At 42.4% G+C, this 26,242-nt stretch overlaps 1 protein-coding gene across 3 annotated transcripts in view; it reads right to left on the bottom strand.

Annotated features, from left to right (window-relative positions):
* Positions 1 to 26,242, bottom strand: part of KCNT1 (potassium sodium-activated channel subfamily T member 1) — a 203,350-nt gene that overhangs the window by 160,639 nt on the left and 16,469 nt on the right. For 2 of the 3 annotated variants that reach the window (XM_075835093.1, XM_075835094.1), the window contains exon 3: positions 5,817 to 5,960. In XM_075835093.1, coding sequence (XP_075691208.1) covers positions 5,817 to 5,960 — 144 coding nt within the window. Of the gene's footprint in view, positions 1 to 5,816; positions 5,961 to 6,079; positions 6,249 to 26,242 lie in introns of those variants that run through there. The other variant, XM_075835096.1, reaches the window with a different exon arrangement.

Raw genomic sequence — 26,242 nt, 5'->3', positions numbered from 1 at the left:
ACCTGCCGCTATTGTGCAAACATCACGACTACCCCCACAGGGTAAAAATAATCACACCGGGTCATAATCTGCAATTACAAGCAAAAGTAAATGATGCAAGGAGAAGTGAAGCGAATAGCAATCCAATGGATTTACAACACATTTATCGGTCATCCATGATACAAATCACCAATAAAATATCCATTCCGGGAAAGCTGGGTTACAACCAAGATGGCCGTCATTAAAGCTCCCACAGGGGTTATCAAATAACTTTCTTAGATACCTGATGTTCAAAAGCTCAGTCAACTTATGCATCTATACATACCCAGGCTTCTATATTACAGGACGACGAGACAGATTTGACATTCAGAACTCTGGGAAAGCTGTGCGGCAATCCCATAGGAGCTGTAATGGCAAACATATTGACTATCACCCAGCTTTTCCAGGAAAGAAATGATACATCTAACTAATAGAAGCCATTGTAATGGTTCTAGCGTTGTCACTCTCGCTTTCCACAGACCCTGAATGGCTTCTAATGTGTCACATGGCTTTGATATGGCAGCATTTTAGGGTCAGCAGGTTTTAGATCCCCCAGTTCTACTGCACCGAACTTAGATCCCCGTAGAATCCTTATATGAACCCTAAAATGGCGCCATATTATAGCCACGTGTCACCGGCATTATGGGGGGTAAATTCCCTCCTTCTACTGATCTGCCTTTTATGTGTCTCTTCAGCCTGATCTTCCGGAGTCATAACTATAATGCACAGAGCTATAGGTCCCTCTCAGATGGAGATGTCAGACACATATTACAACAGGGAGATATATCAATAGCTAGAAGTCATTTATTAAATGACATGGCTATTACAAGAAGCATTTCTAAGGCGCTGGCAGGTAATTGGACGTTTGATGGCCGCTGGCGGGTGCTCAGTAATGATAATCTCACTCTCTGTAGAACTATGGAAGTTTATGAGGAGTCTCCAGAGATTTATCCTCCAGACTACACAATAAGACATAAGAACTTGTAAGTGTTTGTTCAAAAATCACGAACGCCCCAGGAGACGTCAGGAAAAAAAAAATCTTACATCAGATCAGCAGCAGAGTCCTGTATGATCCGTCTCCTCGGCCGAGGAAGATCAGTCAAGACTCCTGGAGAAGATCTTCTGTGTTCTACTCAGAGCTCGACAGATCCTTACCCACCTATCTAACCACCAACCCAGCTCTTCATCCACCTTTCTAACCACCAACCCACCTCTTCATCCACCTGTCTAACCACACAGTCATCCACCTCTTCATTCATCTATCTAACCACCAGCTATCCACCAACCCACCTCTTCATCCACCTATGTAACCACCCAGCCATCCACCAACCCACCTCTTCATCCATCTAACCGCACAGCCATCCACCAACCCATCTCTTCATCCACCTATGTAACCACCCAGCCATCCACCAACCCACCTCTTCATCCATATATCTAACCACCCAACTATCCACCAACCCACCTCTTCATCCACCTATCTAACCGCACAGCCATTCACCAACCCACCTCTTCATCCACCTAGCGAACCACCCAGCTATCCACCTCTTCATTTAGCTATCTAACCACCAGCTATCCACCAACCCACCTCTTCATCCACCTATGTAACCACCCAGCCATCCACCAACCCACCTCCTCATCCACCTATCTAATCATCCAGCTATCCACCAACCGACCTCTTCATCCGCCTATCTAACCACCCAGCTATCCACCTATCTAACCACCCAGCCATCCATCAACCCACCTCTTCATCCACCTAGCTAACCACCTCTTCATCCACCTAACCACCTCTTCATCCACCTATCCACCAACCCACCTCTTCATCCACCTATCTAACCACCAGCCATCCACAAACCCACCTCTTCATCCATCTATCTAACCACCCAACTATCCACCAACCCACCTCTTCATCCACCTATCTAACCGCACAGCCATCCACCAACCCACCTCTTCATCCACCTAGCTAACCACCCAGCTATCCACCTCTTCATTCAGCTATCTAACCACCAGCTATCCACCAACCCACCTCTTCAGCCACCCATGTAACCACCCAGCCACCCACCAACCCACCTCCTCATCCACCTATCTAACCATCCAGCTATCCACCAACCCACCTCTTCATCCGCCTATCTAACCATCTCTTCATCCACCTATCTAACCACCTCTTCATTCATCTATCTAACCACCAGCTATCCACAAACCCACCTCTTCATCCACCTATGTAACCACCAAACCATCCCCCAACCCACCTATCTAACCATCCAGCTATCCACCAACTGACCTCTTCATCCACCTATCTAACCACCCAGCTATCCACCTATCTAACCACCTCTTCATCCACCTATCTAACCACCAGCCATCCACAAACCCACCTCTTCATCCATTTATTTAACCATCCAGCAACCCGCCTTTTCATCCATCCAGTTTCCCATGCGTCAATTAGTCATCCCATCCACTCTCCATACTGAAGTTATCTTATTTTAGACATATCATTATGACAATACCGTGCCTTTAGAGCGTAGGATGAACCACAAAGACGTTGTGATATTTGCCATATAAGAGTCCAGGAAAACCTGAGCAACAACTGCCATGGGAGCCGTAATGATGTCCCCATATTGGATGTCACCCAACTATCCAGTGCATGTGGCTGCTTTAATCTCAATGTAGGAATGAATTACATGTAGTAACTCCAGTAGGCACATCAGGCATTACTATTTGATTAACATACATAAGGTTGACATGAAGATAACGGTTCATGGAAATTACAGTGTTTTTCTTAATTTTTTGCAGATAGCACACTGATCCATTCATTTCTATGGGGCTATGCACACATCAGTCCTATCCCTGTCCGTTTTTGCAGACTCCTTCCGCCATTCAAGTCTATAAAGCCATCCGTGTGCTGACCGCATTTTGCAGAATCATTGCTAGGAAACTCCTGGGAATCCAATCAGGATTACAGATTACACACGGAAACAACACGGACATGCGGAACGGTTGCTGAAGTAACTCGGAGGCATTACAAACCCAAATACGGACACTAGGATTTGTGGCTCAATGACAACGGTCACGTGAATGAGGCCTAAAGGGGAGAATGGAGTTGTTGGGTGACCAAAGACAGTTTCACATAGCCTCCAAAATGGCTGCTTATGGTTCCAACAGGGAAAACAGGTCGAGTTTGTCAACAGGAACACATCTCCTGCTGGAAATAACCGTTAAAAATACCACACCCTGCAGACAGTGAAGCTGCCTGTACACGTAGCGGCCGTGCAAGTTCGAATGCGGTTTATTGCATATTGCTGTGGTTTTTGGCCACGTGGCTTGCACAGGTGCTGCACACTACCGCTGACTCGCGGCTGGCCGCCTTATTGATATTATTGGTCTCGTTGATCACAATATGTTGTTTTAACGCTTTTCTTTCCAGAGTGCCCAGAGGGAACACGATTTATGAGCACGTGTAAGTTTTACTATTTGGACGGGAAGGTTTATTCAGGTCATAATTGCTTAAACAGGAGGACGTTATTGATCCTAGTCCTCGCTTGAAACTTATCCCAGATACAATATGTACAGCAGCCATAGAGAGCGCCAGCAGAACAAGAGCACTTGTCCTCAGCGCTGGATCGGAGATCTGCACTATTCATTACGCTCTAATTGATAGCTATAGCACCGTGCAGGGTCTAATAATATTACATTTCACTGCCTAGAGAATTGATTCCATTGTAATGGACACCACAGACAAAATATTCTGACTCTCTCAAACTATTCTTCACAGAACGAGCTGAGACTTCTTGTCTCTGAAGGAATAATACTGCACAAAGACGCACCCAAAGACCATCCGTGCTTCCTCCTAGACACCTAGGACATCATCCCACTGAACTGACATATCACAAGATAATATCGGTGGGGTCTGACCCAACCGATCGCTAGAATGACCGGCCATGACGCTTCTTTGAGCCCCATGCACCTTTGTCTTTTGACTAGGACATCCCAATATCTCCAAATTTGTAGTCTCCCATTCACAGCAATAGGACTGTAAAGTGAATGCAATCCAATCAGTCCGACTACAGAATCCGAAGAGTCATAAGATGAAGGGGGGCACTGTGGTCGGAGAAGTACCAGAGTTTCTTCGTTTAACAGGGGTTATCCAAGATTTTCAAAATGGTCAGCGGGGCAAGAGATGAAATTACATAATATATTGAACTCAAACATACTTACCCGCAGAAGTGCCCCCCTCGCTCCAGCGTTGAGGTCCCATTCTCTGCCGCTCCGGTCCCGGAAGCTCCTGCAGCGGTCACGTGGCGTTCAGGGCTGCATCACTGCTAAGGCCAGCAATTGGCTGCAGTGGTACATGACCAATGAGTGGCCCCTGACCGATGCTGGAGCTTCTGGGACCAGAGCGGCGGCGAACGGAACCTCAGACGCAGGGAACTTGCGAAAAGCCCAACATTTTCTACCCTTCTGCAGTTGTCACACAACCCCCTGTAAGTAATACCACTGTGACTTGTGTGAAGACCAAATATCGTCCTGGAGAACTATCCTAAAATGCTATTTTTGTTGTAACCGCGCCACATTTTTTTCACGTCTGTGTCAGGAATTACAGCTCTGCCTTATTCGCGTCAATGGTGCTGACCTGCAATACCGGTTACAGCCCATAGTGTCCAATCAAGCACTGAACTTACTGCTGGCACTTTGCACCTTATATGCACTGTCCATGAGGTGTCCATCTCCCTTGGCTGATAACAGTGAATAATAGATCACATTATATTGTACAGCAGATATAGATAAGATACTTTAGATGTAGCGTACAACACAAGTTCCAGAAAACATTACGTTGATTTTAAAGGTTTCCATCTAAAGAATTTCTGCTCTTTTTACCTTGATACATTAAATTACAGATCTCTCTATGTTTTTAAAGGTAAATGCCAGGAGCGATGGCCTTCCCCTGGTATAAATATGAATGACATGAAAACACCACCATATTTCCTCACTGGATTAAGATCATTATGTGTCATCTGACAACTTTGTCGAATAATTGCACTCTATTGAAGTGAATGGAATCTGGTACGGTCACACCACATTGTCAAGAACCTCTCAGGAAGTTGTAAATGACACTAAAGTTTCCCCAACTGAGACAAGTCGCATGGAACAAGTCTTCTTCTAGACCAAATCTTACATATCTACTAATTCATTATGGCACAAATCACAAACAATACCATCCAACAAGCACAAACATTATCACTACAGACCCTAACAGTGAAATCCCATTGAGCTCCGCCAGTCTATGGCAAATCCAGAATGCATCAACATAAAGAAACCTCATATAAAAAGTAAAAAATGAAGAAATCTTTAGCGCCACCAGACAACTTTAACAATCAAAACTGAAATCAGTAAAGCAATGATATGAGCCTCAACGATAATTGAAAATGTGCAAAAAGGAGGTAAACCTTAACAAGGGATCATTCACAATGTAGAGGTCGTCCTACTAGGACAATGGAGAAACAATAAACCAGATCTGTCCCAAGACTATTGTTAGAAGAGGACGTCTTCTAGACTGCGCTCTGCAGTGCTGAAGGGTTCGGTAGAGGTTCAGCACCATGTATAGCTCACACAGGACACCCCCTCCTTACCTGTCCCCCCTTCCTGGGAGGTCTGAAAGGGTCAGTAGAGGTTCAGCACCATGTATAGCTCACACAGGACACCCCCTCCTTACCTGTCCCCCCATCCTGGGAGGTCTGAAAGGCTCAGTAGAGGTTCAGCACCATGGACAGCGCCAGTCGGATCTCACTCCAGAATGACATCCTTACCTGTCATCATTCTGGAAGGTCTGATCCCCAAGCAGAAGATCCCTGAATCTGTATCTTGGAGGCAGTGGAGGGACCTCAGTCTCCAGTTCATTCATTTTCAGGGTGCTGATGTCTAGGATGACCCCGCTCTTGTCAGGTGCAAGCCTACAAACAGGGAAGAGGAGAAGGAGGTGGTGACTAGAAGTTTGCATGGAGACGCACAAAATCCCAACACTGACGCCCCCATCAGGGCGGAGGAAGCTCTCAGCTCTCCCGTTCCTTACATTAGGGTGAGATGGTGCCAGGCATGTTACAAGACCAGGGTATCCCCCTTTGCAGTCAGCGGTGATGCAGCCTCAAAACGCAGAGATGCAATGACAGCCTGAGCGGTGAGCTGAAGAAGCATCGCAACCCCTGGAGAGGGTGGGGGCTGTGCATGGGCTGTACTGTACTAGACCGTCTTTGCAGAAAGGGTTAAAGGGCACCATATTGCTGGTTGCAGGAGTACTATACCCATCAGATCACCACGAGCAGCCAAATGCATGCGTCTGCTCTGTTCAATATAGAAATAGCGGTTTACTGTGAGAATAACATATTGTGGGCAGATCCAGCCTCAGACACCTGATCAGCAGCAGGGGAAGCATCGATTCAGAACTAGGAAGATCTGCTATTCAGGAACCTGAGAAAGATGGGTGACAATCAGTTTAACCTCCATTAAGTATAGAATTTAACACATTTCGAGTAGAAGACAAGTCAAGGGCTTCACTTTTAGAAGGAGATGGTCTTAAGGCTTTCCAGATACCTAAAAATAACCAATTTACGTGAATATGAATAGGAGGACTAGAACCAACGTGAGTCTGCAGGGTATGGCATGAAGAAAATTCTGTGGTTATCTACCATGAGATGATAGTGATCAAGGGTGAACTGAGCAATCGGGCATTGGCCAAAGGTTCCCGTATTCTTGTTGTAAAATTAGCCCCCATCCTGTCCTTCGCTTCCAGATGACCCAATAACAGCCTGTATTATACTCCAGAGCTGCATTCACAATTCTGCTGGTTGTCACTGGAAACAGTCTTTAAGTTTGGTGTCAGGTACAACCTCTAAAATCTTAACGGAGCTCTTATAATGTAGATGACAGATTTTTTTCCTACATCAAATGACTTTACAGTGACGGGTGTAAAGAGGACACTTCCCAGAATGCAAATCACCAGAGGAAGTTCTGTGAAGACAATGAACAAGCAGGGAATGCCGAATAGTGAGTGCAGCTCTGGAGTAAAAGACAGGATGTAACTCAGGATCAGTACATGATAAGTAATGTAATGTATGTACACAGTGACTCCACAGGCAGAATAGTGAGTGCAGCTCTGGAGTATAATACAGGATGCAACTCAGGATCAGTAAATGTACGAACACAGTGACTCCATCAGCATAATAGTGAGTACAGCTCTGGAATATAATACAGGATGTAACTCAGGATCAGTACAGGATAAGTAATGTATGTACACAGTAACTCCACCAGCAGAATTGTGAATGCCGCTCCGGAGTAAAACACAGGATGTTACTCAGGATCAGTAATGTATGTATACAGTGACTTCACCAGCAGAATAGGGAGTGCAGCTCTTGAGTATAATACAGGATGTAACTCAGGATCAGTACAGGATAAGTAATGTCATGTATTTACTAAGGGACTCAACTTTATATGTGGATTATATCTATATGTAAACTGTAAAATATTGAATAGAGGTGGACATACCCTTTAAAACTGCAATGCTGCTTATCCATTGGACTATACCCACTGTCATTTTGATTTCTTGAGATTCTGGTTGTCACCGCAGTTACTCTTATTCTCTACAAGACACAGCACTGATGCTTCTCTGAGAAAGCAATTTACTCGAATGAAGGGTGTCATAAATATTGTTGCTGCAGATCTCTTCATAATGTGCTTGTATATGGAAGATGACTTCTAGCTAATCAGGAATCAACCCATATCCTCTCATCACTCCCAGAATGGAGGTTACTGAATTGGATAATGTATCATGATCTTGAGATTATAAGGGCATTAGGTCATTATAGTGTATCTCCACCTCTGAACACCATTTTACATATAGAAATAAAGTAACATCACTTTATAAATACACTGCATTATTTATCTTGGATTGATCCTGAGTTATGTATCATACTGTATTCACAATACTGCAGGCTTCAGTGCTGAAATCTCCCAGCGTTCCTTGCTGGCTCAGAGTCTGAATATTATAGAGCTTTGCATTCTTGGAAATGTGTTCTACTCCAATTAAGAAAAACGAACTATTTTACTGTATTATAGGAGCTCAGCTAAGCTGTTAGGGTGTGTCTGATGGAAAGCTTACGGACGGTTTCCAATAACAACCAGCAGATTTGTGAATGCTGCTCTGGATGATACTACAGGCTACAACTGAGGATCAGTACAAATTAAACAGCGATACCCCTTGGATTCTTTACCTTGGGCTGACTAAAATAATTGGGGATGCCATTCTGCTTTATGAAGGCACTTCACTTTCTTACTTTTGAACACTATGACCTCTGTTCTTGCCCGGACCCCCTGTCTTGGCAAAATATCAAGAAATTGCTACAATTCTAAGCGGATAGTCAGTCAGGTGCCCGGAGGCAGCCGGAACAGCTGATCGGTGCAGGATCTGGGTGTCAGACCCCCACCCCTGTGGATAGATCATCAGTATGAAAAACCACCCCATGCCTAGAAACCCCTTTAAGCCCTGGCAGCAGCCTCAGCAGACACCAGGGCACAGACTGGCCACCCTAAGCTTTGATTATATGGGGCACTGGTCCTTGACCCTTATAGATCTTTCTGGCTCAGAGGGTTAGGAAATGTCAGGGTCAATTCTGCTTGGTGCTCAAAAAGCGTACGTATGACTTAAACGGCTAGTACTGCTATTTGGCATTTAACAGGTGGCGTTTGCAGTGGATCACAGAAGTTGAAGGGGGCTAATAATTTAGCACGAGGTGCTGCCCAGGATGGAGCACGGGTATGATAAATATATGATAAATGACCACATATTAAATGACACTTTCAATTATCCCCATGACGGATTCTTAAAGCAGCGGAACACAATACTCCAGAGTATAATTAAAGTTTAGCAAAATAAAATAGTTCTCGGATGGCGGAACGATGACATTTCCCCGTCAATCTGAGATGTCTCCTAATTGACCATTAAAAATCTCAACAGCTACAGGTCTGAGATATACCAGGATCTCCCCTCTCCTGTCCTCCTCCTAATCTCATCTTCTAAATTACAGCAATGATGCCCAAGGCGACATTGCACTCTCCATTTTTAAAGGGACATATTATGACTTTTGAGGACATACCAGTCGCTTCAAGGGTCTTATACTAGCTGACCAGTCCGTTGGAAGTTTGCAGAACCCGCCATTTAAAAGATAACTTGCAAGGCATGCACCATACCAGTAGTCACCAACCTCTGGCTCTCTCTCTGACTCTAACATGCAGCTGTCAGGTCATGCTGGGAGTTGTATTTTCACAACAGCTGGAGAGTCACAGGCGTCAGGCAAATGCAACATTGCATCCTCCGGTGGCCAAGCCAAAAGCGTAACTTAAAGGGATTGTCCAGTCATAAGAAATTGATGGCCTATTTTCAGGATAGGCCATCAATATCTGATCTCGGGGGTCCGAGCAGCTGTTTTGAAGGGGTCGCGGTGCTCGTTCAAGTGCTGCTTCCCCTTCACTACTGTCACTGCCTGTACTGTGAATCGCCGACACTTGTGCTTCAATGGGAGAAGGCTGTAATACTGGGAACCGCTGCTACAAGTGTGTAGATTCACAGTACGAGCAGATAAGGAATGAAGGGGAAGCCGCGCACGAACGAGCACCACGGCCCTTCAAAACAGCTGATCAGCCGGTGTGCCAGTAGTCGGACCCCCACAGATTAGATATTGATCCTGAGGTTAGGCCATCAATTTCTTATGACTGGAAAACCCCTTTAAACCGCCTGTGTGCAAAATCTCTAACAGGGCCCCCACCTACCAAGTGCCATTTATAATACTAGTGTCTATTTGTGTGGCAAAGGGGCATTTTGGCCCCTAGAGGACACCAGAGTTAGTGTGCGGCTGATACCGCTGCACCCCTATATCTACGTCCTTGGGTCATACTCTTGGGCTGTAATGGAGGTTTTCAGTTCTCCAGGACATTGTATTTTGTTCTTCCAGAGATAAACAACAAGGTGATTTCATCCCCCTCTAGTCGCCTGTTGTCTTGTCCCTCTGCCAAGCGCCAGCCATGTCACAGACGCACAAGAGACAGCAAAGTGGAGCACAGGCCGCGGCAGTGCCATTAGCTGATCGGGACGAGACAACACAGTCACCCCAGTGACCCCAATTCTAGGTCTGTCTCAGTCCTGTTTAATGTGTACCAGCAGACTCCTATCACTAGCGCTGGATGTCCAGTGTCATGCTTGGATTTGTAATTGCACACTAAAGCTGTAGCAGAGCTGAGTTTGTCACATGAAGCTGTACCATGTTTGCTATGGTTATCTACATCATTTTTGTATCTTTTTATATGACCTCAGTCAATCCTACTGCATTTCCTTACAGGGTTTTCTGGTTTTGTGCAGCTCTAAATAATATACTTTGTGCTTTAATTCCTTAGCAGTTTAAAGATCTCTGCTTGCTGACATCAAATATTTTTGTGAACACCCTGAAAAATACATCTCATACAGGAGGTGCAGAGGTAGCAATCGTACCAGGCCCTGGAGCCTATGGGGGATTTAAAGCCCCTCTTTCACATAAGACAACATCAGTATTATAAATGGCACATGGTAGGTCGCGGACCTTTTAAAAATTTTGCATTGGCGCTTAGGAGCTTCAAGTCACTCCTCTGACACATTGTAACAAATGATCAGGACAGAAGAGAGATTTGTGCTGCTTTTGTATTTTGCTCACATAGGATTGACTAAACTGGAAACAATTGTAACAACCCCTTAGGTTTGTACAGGTTTTCAGCCCCTTGATGTAAACAATGTTTTCAAACACTGACAGCAAGCAAAGATCTTGAAAGTATTGATGAATTAAAATGCCAAGTATAAAAGAAAGTTGCTAAACTTTTCATTATACAATGATTAAAGGGGGTTGATCCCATGAAGGACATTTATCACCTATACACAGGATAGGCGATAAAGGTCTGATTGCAGAGGACCCCTCCACTGGGACCCCCACTTATCACTAGAACTGGGGTCTCAAGCAACCCCTCCCTCCTTACGGCAGTCAAGAAGGAGTTTGAATGGAGAAGCGGTCACGTACATCATTCAATGTCTATGGGCTGATGGAAACAGACGAGTACAATCAGTGCCTATTTTCATTGGCAAAATACTTGGTCTGACGCCATTCACACACGCAGCTGCTTTCAAAACGTTGCTGGGGTCTACACATTGCTTTAGCGGTCAGGATTACCCACCAGTCACTAGTTTCTTTGTCAGGAAAGGAAAATCCCTGCTGACCCCAGTGTTGTCCCCATATCGCAGGCAGGTTCTTAAACTTTAGCTGCGCCTTCCAACAACATTAACATTTCATTTCACCTACGATTACAAGTCATTAGACTCCTTGAGAATTGTATTCCTTTAGAATATAAGATTATTTAGGATATTTTACTCCACCAAAGCGACCGTCGATGTATAAATAGAAGAGAGAGCGGAGAGAGCTTCATCCGTTGGGTTCCAGTAGCAGGATACATCCTGGTCGTATGAAATCTGGAGAACGTCTCATGTTAACACCTCTGTATATCAAGATGAAGGAGCTTGGAAGAGAATATAGGAAGCAGATGACTAAGGGAAATATAACGTTCCCATCTGTATTGTCTATAGGCAGTCTGAATTGTTGCTTTGTCCCTCCACCATACTTTACACTGCAGCACTGCCTTCTCAGAGCTGATTTCCAATACAAAGATTGCTGGATTATAAACTACAAACATCTGAACCACCAGTGAGAAAATGAGTCTGGGTCTAATCAAGCCATTTGGACCCCCACCGTATCCGAGCCAGTGGGCGGGGGAGGTTTTGTGTCGCGTGCGTTACATTATCGGTGTGTGCGTTGACCCCTCCCCCCTCTCCCACAGCAGCATTTGAGTCATTTGCAGTTGGCGAGTCCCTCGATGCTGTTTTAGAATATTTTGCATCTGATTTAAAAGCTTTCCATTTTGGATTTACATTTTGTTAATTCCTCTGTGACAATTTCTCCATAAAATAAAGACATTTCAAACGGAATAGGTTATAAAGCGGTAAGGGTATGTTCACACGGCCTATTTACGGACGTAAATCGGGCGTTTTTGACCCGAATTACGCCCGAAAATAGCGCCTCCATAGCGCTGACAAACATCTGCCCATTGAAAGCAATGGGCAGACGTTTGTCTGTTCACACGAGGCGTATATTTACGCACCGCTGTCAAAAGACGGCGCGTAAATAGACGCCCGCGTCAAAGAAGTGACCTGTCACTTCTTTGGCCGTAATTAGAGCCGTTATTCATTGACTCCAAAGGTGGGGGTTCAGTGTTATATACAGGGATTTAAAGAGAACCTACACACAAAACATGGAGGCCCCGCATGACAGCCCATAGAGGCAGATGGTCCGTAATAAGCAGTCGTACAGCGTCCGCGTAAATCGCATTGTCGTGTACATCAGTCTAGGACTACACAATAGTGCGGCAGAGGTACTGCGCCAAACCACAGTATTCCTATGGAATCTCATTTTTTATTCGATACCGTAAATTACATGCAATTTTAATAGAAATCTATGGGGAAAAAAATTGCATGTGATTTACCTCATCTTATAAAAAAAATAATCCAAAATGCGGGTCCAATATTTTGCAAATGTGATTTTATGCGATATCGCAATACAATTTTTATATTTTGCCTTTGAAAAGAAGGCTCCTCCCCTAAATCGTCAAAAAATGCATGTAAAAAAAAAAAACACACGAGATGCAATATTACATATATAGCACACAATTAAAATGTACTAACGCGTTGCGGTCATATCGCGGTTTTGTCGCAATTTTACAGGGAGAGAAACCACAATGACCGCATTTTGTGACTATAAACTTTTGGTCACGTGACAATTGCAGCCTATAGAAACACATTAAGGGTATAGTCACTCGTAGTGGTCGAGGTGCGGTTAAAAACGCAAACCCATGACAAAAAAACACCAAATCGTGGCAAAAACGTATGCGGTTTTTAACTGCTTTTTACTACGGCCTCGTTCACACAGAGTTTTTTGCAGGAGGAAAATTCTACCTCAAAATTCCGTTTGGGATTTTGAGGCAGATTTTGGCTATGTTGACACGGAGATTTTTGGCGAGTTTTTGGACGCGGAAACCGTGCCACACAACTCGTCAAAAACGGCCCGAAAATGACTCCCATTGGTTTTCTCCCCCGAGCGGTAAAACCGCCTCGTGGGAGAAAGAAGCGGCATGCCCTATCTTCGGGCGTTTACGCCTCTGTCCTCCCTTTGACTTCAATGGGAGGCAGAGAAAGCATATTTCGCGGCGTTTTATGCCCGCGGTGCTCAATGGTCGCGGGCGAAAAACGCAGGTAAAATCGGCGTGCAGGGAGAGGAAAATCTGCCTCAGAGTTCCAAACGGAATTTTGAGGCAGAAATTCTGCCTGCAAAAAAACTCTGTGTGATCATAACCAATGTCCTTCCTGCACGTCGTTTGCCGCGATTTTCGCCCGCGGCCATTGAGTGCTGCGGGCATAAAACTCAGTGAAATACACTTTCTCTGCCTCCCAAAATGGGAGGTCAGAGGCGTAAATGCGCGAAAATAGGGCATGTCCCTTCTTTCTCCCGCGAGGCGGCTTTACCGCTCGCGGGAAAAAGACGCCTCCGCCTCCTATTGAAATCAATGGGAGTCATTTTTGGGCCGTTTTTGACGAGTTTTGCAGAGCGGCTTCCGCTCCAAAAAGCTCGTCAAAATACTCCGTGTTCACACAGAGTTTTTTGACGCGGAAACCGCACCATAAAACTCGTCATTTCAATGGGAGGCGGAGGCGTCTTTTTCCCACGAGCGGTAAAACCGTCTCGCGGGAGAAAGAAAGGACATGCCCTATCTTCGGGCGGTTACGACTCTGACCTCCCATGGACATCAATGGGAGGCAGAGAAAGCGTATTTCGCAGCGTGTTATGCCCGCGGCGCTCAATGGCAGCAGGTGAAAAACACGGCGAAAATCGCGGAAAACGACGTGCAGGAAGGAAAAAAAAAATCGGCCTCAAAATCCCAAACTGAGTTTTGAGGCAGAATTTTCCTCCTGCAAAAAACTGAGTGTGAACAGGTCTGGCTGCCATGTAAGCGGTGTTTGTCCGGGCGAGTTGCAGTCAGCTGGTTGTCGGATGAATACACGGATGACCTCACGCTTTATGACCTCGGACATAGGACAACCCCTGTATATGGGGACAAGAGGAACAACTCTGCTTCCACTCACCAGTATACATCATGTGATAAATTATCCCTCCTCTCTGCAGGTGGACACCATGTAATCTCAGGCTCGTTGTGACCTCCAGGTGGTGGGGAACGGGGCATTGAGGTGCAGCCCGGCTATAACTTCCACAGTTTGTTAGGGTCTCCGCAGAGGGGAAGGGAGAACAGCTGCACTTCCAGTCATTTGGGAAAGTTCCCAGCAGAGAGTTCTGCTTCACCTGCGCCAGCTAATCAGAAACATGATCCAGGCTGCACTCACTGCCGTCTATGGCCGGACACACAGGTAAAAAGCAAAACCAGTGCAAGGGGAAGTGGTTGTCCCTAGCAACCAATCAAATCCCAGCTCTCAATTCTCAGAGGCTCTTTGGAGAATGAAAGCAGCGTCCTGATTGGTTGCTATGGACAACCACTCCACTTTTCTGTGGTAGTTTTGACCTCCATTTAGGCCCAAAGTGATGATACCGGAGCCGAATATTACACACGTATTCTCCGCTGATATTATTCCATACGGGGAGGGCGCAGGTAATAGCGAAATTATGGCTTGTATACACCCGATTTCATGTGACCCTCTTTACTTTTTTCTTAGTTTTTTTCCTGCATTTTTTTTTAAGCCAAAACCAGAATTGGATCCATGAGGAGACATTTTAAGGCCTTCCTTTATATATTTCTTCTGTTTAGAGTATGTGCACACGTAGTGTTTTCGGGCCGTAAATGTCCCGAAAGACGGCTGAAAAAATCGGAAGCAGAACGCCTCCAAACATCTGCCCATTGATTTCAATGGGAAAAACAGCGTTCTGTTCCGCCGGCCGTGTAAAAGCAGTGCATGTCACTTCTTGAGCCGTTTTTGGAGCCGTTTTTCATAGACTATAGAAAAACCGCTCCAAAAATGGCCGTTAAAAACGCGATTTTGCTTAAAAAACGTCTGAAAAACAGGAGCGGTTTTCCCTTAAAAACCGCTCCGCATTTTCAGACGTTATTTAGGGAGCGTGTGCACATACCCTTGTGCTGCAAATTTTTCGTCTGTATTTCCGCATGAAAAATTTGTATGTAGAAAGTCTAAAAAGCACGCCGTTTTGCACAGTTTATGTTTTTGCTAGTATGGAAAATGGCTTTGCAGGACTGGGCTCCGGAGTGATATAACGTATCGCAGGTTTTTATATGACATTGGCCAATGGCGGCGCCATGAAATCGTGTACATGTGTTATTGCCTTTCCCTTCATACAGAATTGAAGTTCAGAAAATAAGACACGTTCCCAGACTGGTTGTTATGGACGTCACCTATATTTTAGGTACCCACACACGAGGCGGATTTATTTCAGATTTTTCTGCAGATTTCCCCCCTTTGGCCTTGTTCACAGAGATCAGATTGCAGACTAAACATATAAAGGAAGGACTTAAGTGTCAACTCTTCTGGATCCAATTCTGATTTTGGCTTAAAAAATGCATGTAAAATCTGCACTGTGTGAACAAGGCCTTCTACATTGAAAAGGGTGAAATCCAAGAAACAGATTGAGCACGCTCCGATTTCCGATTTACTAAAAGATTCCTAGATAATAAAAAGGGACATCAGACTGGGGCAAATTCTGAAATGTGATTTTCCAATAGCAGCAGCGCCACCAGGTGGTGATCATGGGTATAACAGACATATTATACAGATACAGAAATGCACATCTGAATATGTATAAGTAATATGCAGAGGTGTACCCTGGCGCAAAATCTTGACCTCAATGCAAAACCTATAGCACGGCCCCCACCTATCATGGACCATTTATAATACTGGAGCCTTCTTACTCGGCAGAGGACCCGGGTGCAGCTGCTACCCCTGCACCCCGCATAGCTATGCCCCTAGTAATATGGACGGTTTGTCTGTAGGGTGTTGGTATTGATGAAGAATGACAGATCAAGCTGCGTATATTAATTATGAATATAATAAATCTGTCATTTTCAGCATTTACCAACTTCGTTTCAGGACTCTAAATGAGCCAATCTTTGAAAATTCACCTTTTTGGCAATTCGCCAGCAGGCACATTTTCTATTACGGAGCTAGAATTGACAATGGAGGTAGAAATACAAATAAATTTTTTTGAATTTCAGTCTCCGTTGACTTATATGCAGCAAATGTTGCTCCATAATAGAAAATTTGCCCATTGGCGATACGCAAACAAGGCAAATTTTAAAAATAGAGGGGGAGATAAGCGTGTACAAGTTACCTCTGGCGCCGTTTGTTTCCATGCGGATTGGACAAGTAAATATGCAACCTGTCAGATTATTTTCTGGCAGCCTCATAGACATTAATGGGGTAATTTAGGAGCCACATGTCAAATCTATAATACTTAAAAGAGGGGGTCCCAAGTTCAGGACCCTCCTATTAACCTAAAAGAACAGGGGCTACAAAGAATGTCTCTCACTCTGGAGGACTTGGCGCATCTATAAATTACACGGACAGCCCATTGGTTACAATAGGCACTCTGTAATACTTTATTTCCCCTGCGGTGGCGCTGCAGGAGAATTAAAACTCACTCCTGGTTTCCCCCATAGATTACAGGTGATCGCTGGAGATCCCAGCAGCATGACACCCTGTGATCAGCTTATGATCTGGAGACCCTTCTAACAAAATGGGATTGTCCAAAGTGGAAAACCCTTTTTAAATTGTCAGCAGATCCAAGAAAGTCATCTGAAATCAGATGCAGCGCTGGCAAGTATGGAGGCTGAACAGGGGAAACGCTATAAATGAGCCTCATGGATACACGTACTAGAGGACGGCTGGGCAGAGTCCGGCTGAGGAGCTGAGCGTCTGTAACGCAGCTGAAAATGGGAAATTACTTCAGCCATAATAATGTGACACGAACCATCTGCCCTGGCAACATCCCCGCGACCGCAGAAGACCGCTAAGGTGGATGTAAACATCACCTGATGGGAATCACTTAGGGCGACGCTGTTTACCCACACAAACTACCTGTCTAAATGTCTCAGAGGGAGAATTTTATATTATTAACCCCTACAGGGCACTGGGCAAAAGGCAAAAAGGGTCCAAACACCCCTCGTCGTTTCAAAATCCCTGGTGGTTTATAGTAGTGAAATGTTTAATGGTAAATTCCTTGGTGGTCTCCGGTAGTAAAGGGGTTGATTTGATATTCTCTAGGGCTTTAAATTCAGGGGTTTGCGTCCCAGTAAATGGCCACCCCTTAAAACCGGCCCTGAACCCCTAATACTCTTGATGGGAAAGTTGTCCATAACGGCTCCCACAGGGGTTGTCACTCCGCTTTCCCAGACTCCTAAATGACAAGTATTCCTAGCACATCCACTAGAGGCGGTACAAGATCAGGTGGGGTTCAGAATGCGCCCCCCTCCTATCCTGCTCAGCCCCTGAAGTTCAATGTGATGGACGATGGACAAACAATGTAATTGTCTCTTGTTGCATTTTACAGTCAGTGTTGTACTTGTACCCCCTCCTCAATCGCACCCTGCCTACTCCGCCTTCTTGTGCTTGATTTTGAGTTTTATGTTTTCTTCTCCAGTAACATCCAAAGCTAAATTCAGAAATCTGCTGGGTTCTTGTTACCACAGAGCAGCGCAGAGCTGGAGGTAAGATGACAATTACACAAGTAGAGCTAAGCTAGTTAGTCACATGTCTGGCAGAGGGGTGGAGCTAAATCGTTGTCTGTTTCCAAGAGCAACCAGCAGAATTTTAAAAGTAGATGTGAATGGAGAATAAAACATAATTATCATAATCAGCACAAGTTACTGAATGAAATGTGGGATGTTGTTATAAGCAGAATTCCACTTAATGGTGAGAAAAATTTCAGGCCTACACGACCAGGCAGTCAAAATGGAGAGTCGAGCGTAAAAAAAGGCGTTTCCATGGTAACTGTAGACGATGGCTACGCGGTAAAAACAATTATGTTTTCACACTAAAAAGCGCAATGTCAATGCTTGGTACTTTGTGGGTGAAATGCGACTGGTAATGAGGTTAACAAGGAAAACAAACTTCGCTCTGACCTGCGCCAATCTCCTAAATCAACAGTTGTCGAGTATTTTAACCACTCGGAGCTGCAGCCATTTTTCATTTTTTACATTAAAAATTTGTTATTTTTCCGTCGATGTAGTCGTATGAGGGCGTGTTTTATGCGGGCGAGCTGTCGTTTTTATTGGTACCACTTTTGGACAGATGCAACTTTTTGATCACTTTTTATTTGGGAGACGAGGTGACCAAAGAACAGCATTTCTGGCGCTTTTTTTTTTTTTTACTGCGTTCACCCTGCGGGTTTAATAATGTTATATTGTAATGGTTACTCACATGGCGGAACCAATTATGTTTATATATTTTTTTAATTTACGTTTCTTTAGGGGGAAAATGTGTTGTTGTTTTTTTTTTCTTTTCTTTTAATATTTGTTTTCGTGCATTAAAAAAAACACAACTTTTTATTTAACAGTTTTTTACAGGTTTTGACTTGAGTAATTGTTTGATCACCGGTACAATACACTGCAATACTTATGTAATGTATTGCAGCGCATTGTCATTTTTACCGGCTCCAATGGCGGGGCTTAAAGGGTAACTAAACGTTTGACAAAGTTCTGACATGTTATAGTGACATATCAGAAGTTTTGATTGGTGGGGGTGCAAGCGCTGAGACCCCCACCAATGGCTAAAACGAAACAGCAGACGCGTTCATGTGAGCGCTCAGCTGCTTAGTTTCTGTTCTGCTTTTTCCGGAAAGCCGATGTATCAGAGTACAGGCTCATAGACTTTCTATTGAGTCCGTCCTCCGATACATTGATTTCTGGAAAAAGCCGAACAGACACAAAGCGGTTGAGCGCTCAAGAGTGCTTCTGCTGCTTCGTTTTAGCGATTGGTCTCAGTGCTCGGACCACCACCAATCCAAACTTCTGACATGTCAGAAGTTTGTCAAAAGTTTAGTTACCCTTTAATTGGTGCACAAAGATGGCAGATCTGGGGGCCTTCATTAGGCACCCTGCCATTGCATCGCAGCTGATGGGGTGACAGAAGGGCCCCTCTCTCTTCTTTCTAAGGGTATGTTCACACGCTTAGCAAAATACGTCTGAAATTACGGAGCTGTTTTTAGGCGAAAACAGCTCCTGATTTGCAGAAGTTTTTCTTAACATTTCTCGCTGCGTCTTTTACGGAATGGAAAACTGCTCCAATTGTCTCAAGAAGTGACATGCACTTTGACGCGGGCGTCTTTTTTTACGCGCCGTTTTTTGACAGCGACACGTAAAATTACACCTCGTCTGAACAGAACATTGTAAAACCCATTGAAAGCAATGGGCAGATGTTTGCAGGCGTAATGGAACCATTTTTTTCAGGCGTAATTCGAGGCGTAGAACCCCCGAATTACGCCTGAAAACAGTGCGTGTGAACATACCCTAAGACTGGATTCACACGAGGTCATTACGTCCGTAATGGATGGAACGTATTTCGGCCGGAAGTCCCGGACCGAACTCCGTGCAGGGAGCCGTGCTCCTAGCATCATAGTTATGTACGACGCTAGGAGTCCCTGCCTCTCCGTGGAACTACTGTCCCGTACTGAAAACAAGATTACAGTACGGGACAGTTGTCCGGCAGGGACTCCTAGCGTCATAGATAACTATGATGCTAGGAGCCCGGCTCCCTGCACTGTGTTTGGTCTGGGACTTACGGCCGAAATACGTTCCGTCCATTACGGACGTAACATGCTCGTGTGAATGCAGTCTTAGGGTATGTTCACACGCACTGTTTTCAGGCGTAATTCGGGGGTTCTACGCCTCGAATTACGCCTGAAAATATATATATTAGTTATATTCTTGTTTATTGGGGGCAGTATTATAATAGTTATATTCTTGTATATAGGGGCAGTATTATAATAGTTATATTCTTGTATATAGGGGCAGTATTATAGTAGTTATATTCTTGTATATAGGAGCAGTATTATAGTAGTTATATTCTTGTATATAGGGGCAGTATTATAATAGTTATATTCTTGTATATAGGGGCAGTATTATAGTAGTTATATTCTTGTATATAGGAGCAGTATTATAGTAGTTATATTCTTGTATATAGGGGACAGTATTATAGTAGATATATTCCTGTATATAGGGGCAGTATTATAGTAGTTATATTCTTGTATATAGGGGGCAGTATTATAGTAGTTATATTCTTGTATATAGGGAGCAGTATTATAGTAGTTATATTCTTGTATATAGGAGCAGTATTATAGTAGTTATATTCTTGTATATAGGGGCAGTATTATAGTAGTTATATTCTTGTATATAGGAGCAGTATTATAGTAGTTCTATTCTTGTATATAGGGGGCAGTATTATAGTAGTTATATTCTTGTATATAGGGGGCAGTATTATAGTAGTTATATTCTTGTATATAGGGGTCAGTATTATAGTAGTTATATTCTTGTATATAGGGGGCAGTATTATAGTAGTTATATTCTTGTATATAGGGGTCAGTATTATAGTAGTTATATTCTTGTATATAGGGGTCAGTATTATAGTAGTTATATTCTTGTATATAGGAGCAGTATTATAGTAGTTATATTCTTGTATATAGGGGTCAGTATTATAGTAGTTATATTCTTGTATATAGGAGCAGTATTATAGTAGTTATATTCTTGTATATAGGGGTCAGTATTATAGTAGTTATATTCTTGTATATAGGAGCAGTATTATAGTAGTTATATTCTTGTATATAGGGGTCAGTATTATAGTAGTTATATTCTTGTATATAGGAGCAGTATTATAGTAGTTATATTCTTGTATATAGGGGGCAGTATTATAGTAGTTATATTCTTGTATATAGGGAGCAGTATTATAGTAGTTATATTCTTGTATATAGGAGCAGTATTATAGTAGTTATATTCTTGTATATAGGGGGCAGTATTATAGTAGCTATATTCTTGTATATAGTGGGCAGTATTATAGTAGCTATATTCTTGTATATAGTGGCAGTATTATAGTAGTTATATTCTTGTATATAGGGGCAGTATTATAGTAGTTATATTCTTGTATATAGGAGCAGTATTATAGTAGTTATATTCTTGTATATAGGAGCAGTATTATAGTAGTTATATTCTTGTATATAGTGGCAGTATTATAGTAGTTATATTCTTGTATATAGGAGCAGCATTATAGTATGGGGTTGGGGATACATGTCATGAAAAATAACTGGACAGATTTGCCATTCAGAAGCCTGAAAGAGTTGGATGACAACCTTATTTCAATCAAATCAACCTATATTTAAAGGGTTGTCCATCATGGGGGGGGGGGGGGATTGGCCTCCACTACTTGGGATCTTCGTCTGTTGGGGTTAATCCCTTTAATGTGAAATCCTCCCGGGGTGCACAGGTAGAGCTTACTGAGTTACATGCCCTGCTGGAACTATCATGGGGCCAAATTGGTTGTCAAATGGCTCTCCAACAAATATAGTATGAAATAATAAAATGTATACCACAAATGTAGCAGAGCTAAATTTGTCTTTCACCTTTTTGGGGTTGTGTTATTGGTCTACTGTAATAACTCTGAGGTAAAATAATGCAGTAGGTTGATCTGCAGTCCTATGTAAGCCTCTAATAACACAATAAGATATCAATGAGAGATGTGCTAAATGACAAACTCAGCTCTACTATATATATATATATATCTATAGCAAGCAGACCACAGATGACTCAAATACCTGGATTTTTTCCAGCTGCTCAGTCTTTTATATCCATAGGGAGAGGAACTTGCACTTTTCATTGCAGCTCGTAGGAGAGTCTAAGACCTTCCAAGAGTCTTGTATGAGCCGGTACATGCAGATTATCTTCTATACAGTGCTGGGTAATCAAGACCATATAATAACGGCGGTACCGCCCAAAAACTAGTCTCCCTGGCATATGCCAACCTCATATGTTGTTGTCTATTTCATATACAAATGACAGAGCCAAGTGCCACCCGTTCTCACACTCATCCCATTTAAAGCTGGAAAGTTTACTTAAATAAGAAGAGTTCTCTCACGTCACAGAGATGGCAGGAATGCATGACCCAGATTCTCACGGGAAGAAATTTACAGGCCAAATCTATTTCCTTTTACATCGCAGTATTATAGTAGTTATATTCTTGTATATAGGGGCAGTATTATAGTAGTCATATTCTTGTATATAGGGGCAGTATTATAGTAGTTATATTCTTGTATATAGGGGGCAGTATTATAGTAGTTATATTCTTGTATATAGGGGGCAGTATTATAGTAGTTATATTCTTGTATATAGGAGCAGTATTATAGTAGTTATATTCTTGTACATAGGGGGCAGTATTATAGTAGTTATATTCTTGTACATAGGGGGCAGTATTATAGTAGTTATATTCTTGTATATAGGTGGCAGTATTATAATAGTTATATTCTTGTATATAGGTGGCAGTATTATAGTAGTTATATTCTTGTATATAGGAGTAGTATTATAGTAGTTATATTCTTGTATATAGGAGCAGTATTATAGTAGTTATATTCTTGTATATAGGAGTAGTATTATAGTAGTTATATTCTTGTATATAGGAGTAGTATTATAGTAGTTATATTCTTGTATATAGGAGCAGTATTATAGTAGTTATATTCTTGTATATAGGGAGCAGTATTATAGTAGTTATATTCTTGTATATAGGAGCAGTATTATAGTAGTTATATTCTTGTATATAGGAGCAGTATTATAGTAGTTATATTCTTGTATATAGGAGCAGTATTATAGTAGTTATATTCTTGTATATAGGAGCAGTATTATAGTAGTTATATTCTTGTATATAGGAGCAGTATTATAGTAGTTATATTCTTGTATATAGGAGCAGTATTATAGTAGTTATATTCTTATATATATGGGGCAGTATTATAGTAGTTATATTCTTGTATATAGGAGCAGTATTATAGTAGTTATATTCTTGTATATAGGAGCAGTATTATAGTAGTTCTATTCTTGTATATAGGAGCAGTATTATAGTAGTTATATTCTTGTATATAGGAGCAGTATTCTAGTAGTTCTATTCTTGTACATAGGAGGCAGTATTATAGTAGTTATATTCTTGTATATAGGGGCCAGTATTATAGTAGTTATATTCTTGTATATAGGGGCAGTATTATAGTAGTTATATTCTTGTATATAGGGGCAGTATTATAGTAGTTATATTCTTGTATATAGGGGCAGTATTATAGTAGTTATATTCTTGTATATAGGGGGCAGTATTATAGTAGTTATATTCTTGTATATAGGGGGCAGTATTATAGTAGTTATATCCCTGTACATAGGGGGCAGTATTATAGTAGTTATATTCTTGTATATAGGAGGCAGTATTATAGTAGTTATATTCTTGTATATAGGTGGCAGTATTATAATAGTTATATTCTTGTATATAGGTGGCAGTATTATAGTAGTTATATTCTTGTATATAGGGGGCAGTATTATAGTAGTTATAATCTTGTATATAGGGGGCAGCATTATAGTAGTTATATTCTTGTATATAGGGGGCAGTATTATAGTAGTTATATTCTTGTATATAGGAGCAGTATTATAGTAGTTATATTGTATATAGGGGGCAGTATTATAGTAGTTATATTCATGTATATAGGAGCAGTATTATAGTAGTTATATTCTTGTATATAGGAGCAGTATTATAGTAGTTATATTCTTGTATATAGGGGGCAGTATTATAGTAGTTATATTCTTGTATATAGGGGGCAGTATTATAGTAGTTAAATTCTTGTATATAGGGGGCAGTATTATAGTAGTTATATTCTTGTATATAGGGGGCAGTATTATAGTAGTTATATTCTTGTATATAGGGGCAGTATTATAGTAGTTATATTCTTGTATATAGGGGCAGTATTATAGTAGTTATATTCTTGTATATAGGGGGCAGTATTATAGTAGTTATATTTTTATACATAACGGGCATTATTGAAGTGGTAACATTTGCCTTTTCTATAAATAAAGGTTCTTGAGTCGTTCTATTCTGTCAACTTTTTTAATATCTTAGTCGGACGTTTCTTAGTGATATGTGTTTTTGAAGAGAACTGGGTGACAACAAACATGCTTGACATTAGAACATGGATTGGCACCTAGCTTCTCTAGAGTCAGAGCATTTTTATAATCAGACTCAATGACTTTATAATAACTCTACTACATCTAACAAATTTAGTCTGGCTCCATCTCTACCAGCAGTACCATAATATGGATCTTCATAAAAGGATGGAATTTCTTAGTGATCTTTAGTGTTCATGGAAAGGACGGACGCCCTACAATACCCCGAATTTTGCCTTTGAGGAATTTCCAGCTTCCTATCTCAACCCTTAACAGCTTCTGACAGCGGGATTACAGTGAGAGTCTCATTTCTTTCCTAACCGTTAAGCAATAGCAGCTTCAATTATTAATATCTGGTAAAGCAAAGCAGTTGTATCTGCTCACGCATCACCCCATCAGCAATCCTTTCAAGGTTGAGGCTGAGTAATTAAATATCGCCCTCTGTAGCTGGCAGATAGGGCGTACGCTCTGTGTCTGCAGTCACCTAATTGCATGCTGATGGCTCAGGCACCAGGGATCACAGGCAGATAGGGCTCTAATTTTACAGCAATCTCACCCACTGTCAGACGTGAACATGAACTGAAGCTTTTGTTTTGCGGCATTCCTGTATTTTTTTTTTTTCTGTCTGTATGCAATTGTTTTGGTGGAATTGAGGTGAATGTACAAAGAAAGGATGTAGCTATAAGTTGTAGTTGCAACTGGGTCTCCCCACCAGGGGGACCTGGTCATGTAATAAGGGCACATTTATACATGGGGAATTTGTAGGCACCGCGGCCCCATTGTGGGAATCGCCCAACTGTAAGTTAGTGATGAAAGGGTTAAATTAAATGTGCACCCATGAACACCGTTTTTGTTTAATTTAGAATAGGTCCAAAATTCTTTGATTTCTTAATATATCTGTATAGCGGTCGGAGCTCCATTTTTCATGGCTCAAAATCCCCTGCATAGACAAAGAGTTAAATGATAAAGTTCTGGCTGCCTGCATCCACCACTAGAGGGAGCTTAAGAGCTTACCATGTTATATTGAATATATATATTGAGGTGAGGTAGGGTGATCACATGACCTGTTGGGAGCCAATAGGCCAAAATGAAGAACTAAAGCTAGGGATTTCCCTATGCTGGCTCCAAAGCGCCATTCCTGCCAGTATAATCAGTTTTGCGGTTTCCGACAAAACGGCGTTCATATTCAGACGAAACCACATGCGGTGGCGAATGGCCGCATGATTTTACCAGTAATACCCGGTAAAACTGTGCGACCATTTTCCGCTGCAAGGAAGCGTGGTTTCAGCAGCATGTGCTACGTGGGGCCCTACTTTATGATTTTAATCATCATGTTTGCTGACACTGTTTGACCTTCAATGGAGCATTTCCCTTTTAAGTGTCTGCAAATTTGCCAAAAGAAATAAAAGCTGTGACTTAAATTTGGGAATCTTGAATCAATAGAGCAGGATCCCCCATTCAGGACCCTCATCTATTTGCCAAAGTCAAGAGCATCTGCAAAGAGCGTCTCTCACTCTGGAGGACCAGGCATCTCTGAGCATTACACAGACAGCCCTTTGAGTTCAATGGGCAACCTGTAATGCCTAATTTCCCCAGTGGTGGCTCTGTAGAAGAATTAAACACTTGCTGTCAGGTTCCGCCACAGATTACAGCAGATCGCTGAGGGTCCCAGCAGTGGGATAATCCTATGATAAATTTATTGTCAGTGAACCATTCTAATAAAAAAGGGATTGCCCAAAGTGGAGAACCCCTTTAAAGATTTGTTCATTTCTAGTCCCCTCTAAATCTAGACCCCCTTACCCCCGTTCCGCCGGTATAACTTGTATAGGCTGCTCTGTTTTTAATTGATAGAAATCATAACTTTATTGAGCTAAAAATGCTGCAAAATGGCAGCGGATTATTCCATCTGGAAGCTTTTTAATTCTTAATG

This window comes from Rhinoderma darwinii, chromosome 8 (assembly GCF_050947455.1).
Source record: "Rhinoderma darwinii isolate aRhiDar2 chromosome 8, aRhiDar2.hap1, whole genome shotgun sequence".
Lineage (NCBI taxonomy): Eukaryota > Metazoa > Chordata > Amphibia > Anura > Rhinodermatidae > Rhinoderma > Rhinoderma darwinii.
This window is presented reverse-complemented; position numbering and strand designations above follow the sequence as displayed.